This window comes from Poecilia formosa, unplaced genomic scaffold (assembly GCF_000485575.1).
Source record: "Poecilia formosa unplaced genomic scaffold, Poecilia_formosa-5.1.2 Scaffold343, whole genome shotgun sequence".
NCBI classification, from domain to species: Eukaryota; Metazoa; Chordata; class Actinopteri; order Cyprinodontiformes; family Poeciliidae; genus Poecilia; species Poecilia formosa.
Genome location: NW_006800282.1, coordinates 549035 through 558418, shown reverse-complemented (window position 1 = coordinate 558418; position 9384 = coordinate 549035). Strand labels below are relative to the sequence as shown.

The 9384-nt window shown below is 36.1% G+C and overlaps 1 protein-coding gene across 5 annotated transcripts in view; it reads right to left on the bottom strand.

Moving 5' to 3' along the window:
* tln1 (talin 1) overlaps positions 1–9384 on the bottom strand; it is a 76346-nt gene that overhangs the window by 58688 nt on the left and 8274 nt on the right. For all 5 annotated transcript variants that reach the window (XM_016661778.1, XM_016661775.1, XM_016661776.1 and 2 more), the window contains exons 2-3: positions 4320–4383; positions 2768–2930 (exon numbers count right to left, since the gene is read on the bottom strand). In XM_016661778.1, coding sequence (XP_016517264.1) covers positions 2768–2897 — 130 coding nt within the window. In that variant the 5' untranslated portion in view covers positions 2898–2930; positions 4320–4383. The remainder of the gene's footprint in view (positions 1–2767; positions 2931–4319; positions 4384–9384) is intronic.

Genomic DNA, 9384 nt, shown 5'->3' with positions numbered 1-9384 from the left:
AAAGCAACTTTGCATTAAAAGTGTCATTATTTACCGAATGACACTTCATCATAGACATTCATAAAGACTCGTTCATGTTCATGAGAAGTGCTATGTCATGTTTATGACGGTGTCAAATCAGTCTCATGCACACCCCGTCAAAGTGTTACCGAAAGTCTTGACTTTAGGGTAAGATTGCAGTCTAACAAGTGGATTCTTGATTCTAGTTTTATGGATAAGAAAAGCTGAGCAACATTTGGTTGAGTAGTTAAAGCTGAAAACAAAGAACTTTGCTTAAGCCACTAATGCACAAAAGATTTTCAAGAAATTAATGAAATAAACAGTTTAATAAGTGATGTTCTTTAAATTCCAAAGACTTGCTCAAGATTCTATAAAATAATGTTATAATGTCAATGCAGCAGTAAAATTAGACGCAGCTCACTGCATGCAGACCACCATCTAACAAGAGACTGTTGTGATTTGCTCCGGTTTTATGATGAACTCTAAATCCCAGCTGAAACCACACAAAGGAATCATTTGCTCAATTACAAAGTCATTTATTCATGTCATTACAGCAATCTTCAAAGCCTGTGGTGAGAATCTTGTCCACAATGATAAATGCATGCAATCCAAAATAGAGACACCAATTACTGGAAGAAAAACACGTCAACATTTGGGCACCAAGCATAAAACACAAAAGATATTTTAAATGACCTGGAGGTGAGCTCAGAGAGCTCAACAAGACAAAACAATGTCAATCCAAACTTAGCTCCAACAGTCATTCAGCAGTTGGAGTACCAAAGGACACATGACGGACAGGGTTGGAATGATAAGAGATGACATTTCTCTGAAAGGAAGCAACATTTATTACTGCTTAGGGTTTAAGGAACAGAGTTTAATGGAGCTTCGTCTTTGTCAGACCGTTAACAGCGTTTAAAAAAAAAATAAAAAATTTGATTGTTCTCTTTCTTCTCCATTTGCTGATGTATAATAAGTAGTTCCAACTTGAAGGGCTTTGCGCAAGACATTTACAAAATTGGACTGCGTAATTTACTGGCCAGTAGAGACAAGCTTTTCCCATGGGTGTTATGTACCTCACTCACAGCCTAATGTAAAATAGCTTACATGCTGGAGCAAGTTGTGCAGGGAGCTAATGTTGAAATAGCTTGTGTAACAGAACATAACACAACATCATGGACTTCAGATGATGTAGACTACAATCAAAAATGTAGAACTGTTTTCTTCCGAATGTAGAGAAGCAAAGAGTGTTTTTTAAACATTTTACTGATCTTACTCTGAACTTTCACAAGGAAAATAAGCAGGTCCAAAAGAAACTCCAAAACACTAATTCTATAACTAGCTAGAGCAAGAAACAAACATTAATTTTCACTCCCTCTTAATCAAGGATTCGGAAGGAAGAGAAAGAAGAGAGAGAAATCCATAGAAACCCTGAGTCTTCCCAATTCTCCAAACTACCCCCACTCTTTCACCAGCTTCTTCTTTTAACTCTTCCAGAGGAAAACAGCAAGTTGTTCCCTGAAAAGCCATGACACATATTCATTCTAACAACTCTTGGATTTGACCCGAGTCATATTAAGATGCCTAAGCTTAGCTTAGAGAGGAAGGGCAGTAACTTAGCTACTTCCAATAGGGCTCAGCTGTTCATCCTAAGGGAGAGCTGCTTTTTCAGTCTTTTTCAGTTCCTCTGGAGTAGGGACTTACTTTACTTTAGTAGAAGTTTAAGTTATAAAAAACAAAAGCTGGAGCATTTCTTACAGGTGCATGTAGAATATGTTTGACTCATCCAGAGCACATGACCACAATGTAAGGTTGAAAAGTGTCTTTGGACAAGGCTTTTTCTTTCCGTTTCTCTCTGGTACACACACATTTAATTTACAGGATTTTTTTCTCCCCACAAAGTAAAGATGACACCAACTTAATAATAATAAATAATAATAGGTTATATTTGTAGTGCCCTTTATATCTTTAAATCTCAAAGGGCAGGAACAGGAACAAAACAAGGAATTGCAATGGATAAAATATTTTTAATAAATAGAATAGAATAAAAGAAATTAAAACCAATATCTAACAAAAAGAAATGTCTTCAGGCAATTTTTAAAACAATCAGTGGATTGTGGTGCCCTCAGAGTATCAGGTATGGCATTCTATAGACGTGGAGCGACAGTAGGAGAAACTAGATTGAAGTAGAGGTTATTGAGTTTTAGGTGATTTTGGAGGTGGATGGCAACTGCTTTCTGTAACACTTTGGATATGAAAGGCAAATTGGAGATGGGTCTGTAATTTGAAAGGATTTCTGGTGCATAGTGGGTTTTTTGGTGAGTGTAACTATAGACTATATATGCACATCAGAAAGACACAGGAAGCACAATTCAGTAGGTGATGCACAGTTGCCATACTGCTTATCATGAATGATGGCTTCCTCTCTTCTTTGGGCATACGCTCTCCTCTAGAATCTTTCTCCCTCCTGACTCTTTGCCTCTCCCTGTCAGTCATTACTACATGTAATGAATAATTCTTCAAGGGTGAGTTTAGTGCACATGCGTCACAGAATATTTCACAATGAAAAACATCACAGATTTTCCAGTCAAACTAAAATAATCCAGTTCATTAAAACAGACAGCAATTCCTCCAAATGGCTCAGATATATGACCAATAACAAGTCCCTCTTTAAGCATCCAGTTCATCCCAGATAAACCATTCAAGCTCACCTGTGTGAGTGGTGGGTGGGGCGTGTGTGTATGTGTGGGGGAAGAGAAATGTTACTCACGCTGGCCAAGCTGTGCCTCAGGAACTCTTTCCCTGATGATGCGGCAGGCATCATAGACCATTGTGGAGGGTTCAAACTGCATCGTTTTCACCACATTCCCCACACCAATTTTTAATGACAAAGCAACCATGATTGCTGCTCCACTCTGCCACCCACTCCACACCTGTAGAAGAGACAAAAGTCAGCCAGGAAAGTCATTTTGCAATCAAAAATGTCAAAGTTATCCAGAGAATAAACACTACCAATGAATCTGAAGATGAAGCTGTAGAGATGTTGTTTCATAAATCTGACAAACTTTGGGCCCAACCAGACCCAACCATTGATCTCTTCCCAGTTTTACTCCAGTGTGTCAACATGAAGCACAACACACCCAGTAAAACTTTGAGTTTCCAGGTTAAAATAATAAATGAGATAAAAAAAAATCTCATTTATTATTATGCAAGTACCACAGATTGCAACTCAGTGTACTCTTGAAAAATATTTTTAACTTCGTTTCAGCAGATCATATTTATTAAATATTACTTATTTAATTACTTATAAATTGCTGCACATATAAGGGGGTGGCTCCTTTTGAGATACTGATATGCCCAACCACCTGGGATGCTTGGAATTCCTGCCTCCTACATATTTTTACCTTTTAAATTACTTTTTTTCTCTCCTCACATTATTGTTAGTCATCATAACTCAAACCTAGTGGAAACCCAGATAGATTTCCTGTGTTTAGGGACACCATGTGAATTGCTCTTCTGATCTTGTTAAACAGTCCCATAATCCTGTGCTGCATCTGTTCCATGACTGGACAAATATCACATAGCCAACCTCCCTGCCCTCCTGATTTACATAAAAAAATGGCAACAAGACAGAAGTAAACATCAGTCAATATTGGTATCAGACCGATACAGATATGTTAAAAAATTAACATTGGCCAATACCGATGTTGATGCTGATGTATTGTGCATCTTTGGAATGAATTATAGGGGAGATTAATTCCCCTCTATTTCTAACATCATATCCTGACCTCACTAGTGGTCTCCCTGGTCAGAAACACTAAGGAGGTTTTATCAACAAGACGGTGGGAAACCAAATTCTGCTGGCATGGATGAGGAAGACAAGAACCTAGCATTGGGTTGATGTACCTGTCCTGATCGGTTCCTGAAGGAGAATCTTTTAGTGTTCAAAAACCAAATGACAAATTAGTTCTGCTCTTCTTTTGTTCCTGTCACTGTACGTACAGTGACATAAAAGAAAAGACATAAACCAGAAGGCAGTTTATCTCTTGATATCCCCGATGCCACATTATGGTAAAGTGTTGTTAAGAGCCATGAAAACATTACAAAGAGGTACAGGATCTGTTGTGCCATCTTTTTAATATTCTGTTTTGTGGACCTGAGATAAACAAATTGTATAATACCATGTAAAAAAGTTCAAACAAGATCAAACATCTCATGTTGATACTGTCTGCAATAAAATAAATTACAGAATTGTATTTCCTATTAATTTCTGTTTTGCTCATTACTTGCATATTCAAAGTTCAGAGCACTGAAATAAATACCTGAAGATAACCACTGTGTTACAGACTGTCCAGTCAGATGTTGAAGTTGGGGGTTGAACACGTCCTAAAAGAAAAATGGAAACCATGCTATAATTAGTATGAATAGGTACAAATGCAAGTGTGACATACATAAAGCTTCAATTCAAAATAGCTTCCTCACCAGCTAGCGGTAAAAGTAATGTTGCTTAAATCTACATTGCTAAAATATTTAATTTTAGATATTTGCTTATATATATCTACAGTAGCAGTTTCTGGTATGGGCAACATGGGCAACCGCCAGGGCAGCATCTTGTGGGGGCAACATGAGGCACCCTTACCCCCTCCTTCCTTTGCAGCTGCTGGTCATCTTCTACACTCTCATTACTTAGTCTGTTGTGTTATTGTCCATCACTGTGTGGTTTGTCTCATCCACAAAACAGGACAGGACCAAACTGCACTGATCAATCAGGTATGCAGATGGCCATCAGGGCTGACCTCATCTCCATCCAGCCTGTCTCTCTGGTTAACACAATGAGCACCCTATAGGCAGAGTGGTCAGATCCTCCACTGTCAAACTAAATATACATATTTGAAGTACCACAAAAAATATATGTACATACACATTGTTCTTATATTTAACCTCCTCCAATGTTTACAGGGTTTCCCCCAGTGTATTACAAGCCTGGCGGGCCACCAGGCTTTACTTGCCCCAAGGTATGAGTCAAGTTTAAAAACCACTGTGTTTGCTCTGCTTCCAAAGCTCAATGTGAACTGCAAATATCGCGTGTTTAGAAGTGTGCATTGAGTGTGCAGTGAGAATGATGTATCTTTGTGAACAAAACATTATGTGTCCCATGTGAGTTTACATCTCAACACACTGACTGTGTTTGCACTGATAAAGTTTAAAGATGTGCTCACTGGTTAGTGGACCAGTGGTTCAGCCCATAAAGGAGATGTTGCGCTGTCTGGTTTAATTTTTATTTTATCTTATTTTATTTTTGGTGGTGACACGATGCATCAAATGCACCATATCAAGTTCTTTCAGGCAGAGTTGAAGTGCGACCACGCATGCATCAGGAAAACTAGTCTCACAAAGCTTGGGCAACCAAAAAAGTCTCTGGCGCTTATTAAAAACTCAATAGACACGAAATGGAAGAGCTACTAAAGCCACATAAATTAAATCTCCAGTTTGTCCCTCTGTATCCGGGGCCGGTCCAAGGTTGCATGAGGCCTTGTGCAAAATTTGATTGAGGGATCCTTCTTCCTGCTAGGAACATCAGCACCATTAACAGCTTTTGAAGACAAATTTAGTAAATTCTAGTTTAATTGGCCAACCTTAAAAGTAATCAGTGATAATTGTAGTTTTCTGAGATCCATTTGTGAACAGACAAAACTCAAACTTATAGCATCAGATTGTAGCTGTGGTAACAAAACAATCTAACTATGAAGATTGTTCTTTGGATTTTTACAAAAAAAATTGCCAGCTCCTTAAAGTTTTAAATTTAAATATTACACAATTTAAAATCTTTTAATTTATCTATGCTCAAACTATTAAATCAAATTTAACAGCATTGATATTCTCAATAAATAAATGTTACATACCTATATCTGTGGTCTGTGTTAAAATGGGGCCCCTGAAGGCCTGGGGGGGCATAAGCAGCTGCTTAGTTCATTTTTGCCATGGGCTGGTTCCATATGTGATCAGCATTGCATCATGTTTTTAGATCTACTGACTGATTGATGACTTAATTTGGATTTATCAGAAGCGCAAATAACTGATATTTTAGTATTATTTTTTCCATTTCTTGTTTTTAATATGCTAAGTTGTGTGTTGGGAATTGTCAGTAAGGTCTTCCAATAATATAATTACCCAGTAATATTTTAAATTTCTTAACTTAACATCTTTTAATACAAAAACACAGTGAGCCGTCTGCGGATCTCCTCGGTGCCCCGACCACCAGGTTTAACTAGGTGGTCAGGGCACCTCATTTCTGGAGAAAACTCTGGTTTTCATATTTATATTTAACATGCGTATGCTGTGAGCATGTCAAACGAAAGTTAAATTTCACACAAACTTGGCCAGTAAAGTTTATTCTGAAAAGAAAAGTCTTTAGAGTTTATGTTAAAACTTATGACTTCATTTGAGACCAACTTGTGACTTGCAAAATAATGTCTTGGCCTCTCTTTGTAGCAGTAATACAACCTCATTACATTTCAACAATGAAGTAAAAATATTGGAGTTTCAAAGTATTAATATAAAAGTTTAAAACAAAAATCAATAATTATCAATAACTTGCCTTAATCAACATAGAAAAGCACAAATAGTTCATCTTGCTACTAGAATAGTATATTTATTTGTAATAGTTATAATAATGCTAACTGCCTTTCATTTATAGTTATTTTGAGTTTAATCCATAGACTTGTGCAAATAAGTACAACCGATTGTGAGCTACCATTCTGCTCTTTCTTTAGTAATACTAGGAATGAAACATCTGATTTTGCTGGAAATTATAGTCAAGCTATTTATTTGGGAATCCAGCCAGCTTTCTTACCAATTTTAAAATAGTTTAATGAGCATAATCGGTGCAGTTTTATGTGGATGCTCATACATAATGTGTGGGCATGAATAAATATAAACATTTCTTGATGAAAACATTCATAAGGAAAAGCATAAAAAATATACATATTTCTGCTCTTATTTTTAATTATGTAAGTTGTGGTTGTCCATATTGGCACACCTCACTCAAAGAAAACATGTCTGTATGAAACCAGAGACTTTACTCCTACAAATCTTGAAATGTATTTTTCAAACAGAATCAGACCCAAAGCTACCAACTTGCTGCAAAATATCCATTTGTTCTAGCTCAGTTACATCAATTTACTTGTTTGTCTATACTGGATATTTACTCAGTTATTTAGCTATTTTGAATATTGGTGCAAGTGTTGTTGAAATGAGACAAACCTGAACTTCCACAGCTCTCAAATGACATGTTTCTTTTGAGATCAGATGACCCAATGCCTCTTCCTGTTTTTTTAAAGGCCCAAAAATACCATAAAAGGGCATTTCAGACATCCGTATACTCCCAGCTATGATTCAGCTGGGAGTATGGAATCCTGTCTGCGCAGAGCTAGTTTGACTAAAGGAAGATAAAAAAAGTTCACCATTCCAAAAGGTTACTTATTTAAATCCTGCTTATTTAAACTACGTTTAAATACAGGATTTAAACAAGGTTCCCTAAACCTACTGCTCTTTCTGTACAATTAATATCAGTCAAAGCAAACAGGAAATTTGTCCAAATAACACAAAGTCTGGAGACTTTTGAAATTGTGCTGTTAATGTCTCCCAGTCCACCCAGAGGAAGTGCAGGGTCACAACAGTAATTACTGTAGTTACTGAGGAATGAGGAAGTGCATCACTGAGTATTCCGAAAACAGCAAGTGAATAAGTATAATCAAATTTTTATTCGATATTTGAAAATTTAAAGAAACCAGAAAATAAAAATGTCAAAAGTATGCATCAGAACAGTTACCTCTTTGTGGTTAATATATCTATAGCAGCAGACTGTCAATAATGACTTTGCAGCTTAAAAAGCTCTAAACTTCTTCCATAGTGAAGCTCCAGCACCCAGTTGTCACCCTGAACCAAACATCCGCTCTATTTCCGGCACTCAAATGTCACACAGTGGTGTCTCTATCTTGTGCTACAGGTTCGGCCATGATATGTTGAGTGACAGTGCAACTGCTCACAAAAAACATGCTTATTTTTAAAACTTTTCTTCTACAGCAAACTACATTAATAACAACTGAAAGCTGGTTATTTTTGTGATACATAGAATCTACATGCCAAACAAATTCCTGTTCAACAATAGATTAAATTCTTTTAGGTCAAAGTTTTCAGGTTCTTTTAGCAACAAAGAGTTAAAAGTGCCCTTTTGAAATGAAAAGCTGTAGAGATCTATAGGTGTTAAACTGTTACACTTTCTCAACCTGTTACATAAATAAATGACAGTGCATCAGTCATTCAAATTGTACATTGGAATTTAATTTGCATGTACTGTGTTTTACAACTCATTCTGACAAACTGCTGATACTGATAAAAACCATAATGTACCACCCACTTACAGTGAATCTGATTAACCTGAAATAAAATTAATGTAACTAACATTTGCATCCTTTAGCTAAAGGATTCCAAAAAATTTAACATTTATCTAAAACTGATGGAATGATCAAACAGAAGCAGGTAAGGGGAGCTCCCAAGAGGCTGACAGCAACACTAAAAGAATTTCCTAAAAGTACTGGCTGTGTACATGTGACAATCTCTCATACAATTCTCTGTATGTTCGGGCAAAAGAGTGACGTCGTAAGACAATCCTTTTCTTCTGAATATAGTAATGAAATACATTTTGTTACTATACATAGCCATGTATAGTAATAAAATATATTTTGAACTTTGATACCATTTTTTTTTTTTTCAAAAAAAGAATGTGTTTTACTTATGTTAAAATCATATGAGGTTCTTTATTTTACAAACACGGTGAAATTTTGTTTTTAAAAAGGTTGGTAGGTAGATTATAAAATGCAACAAAGTTAGGGAAATATAAAAACAATTTGCTTTGACTTCATTTAAGAGTAAAAACTAGAAGTTTATAAAATACCAGTATGGGAAAAACTGTGTTTCAGTCTTCCGGAGCTCAAATGGCAGCATTGTTCTGACATGTTTTTCATTGTTTGGAGTGAGCCATTTTCACTGCTCATTGTTTGCTCGGAGTTATTTGAGTTCTCTTTTTAAAGTTCACTTCACAGGTTCTATGAACGTCAGCCACAAGCCACAAGCACAGAGTAACTAAAAGGTGATTAAGCAAAAAAGATGTAAATGAAACACTGCAGCTTTGTTTCTACTACATTCAGCACATAATTCTGTTTTCTTTATTAAACACAAGCTAGTTGGTAACTATGCTGAAAGTTATCTAATTTCTATTGTCTGGTAAATAAATATTCCAACAAATTTAAATATTTAATTTTGTTTAATTCGAAACACACAAATATATATTTTATAAGGTTCCATTCTCTAGAAGTAATCCAGGAT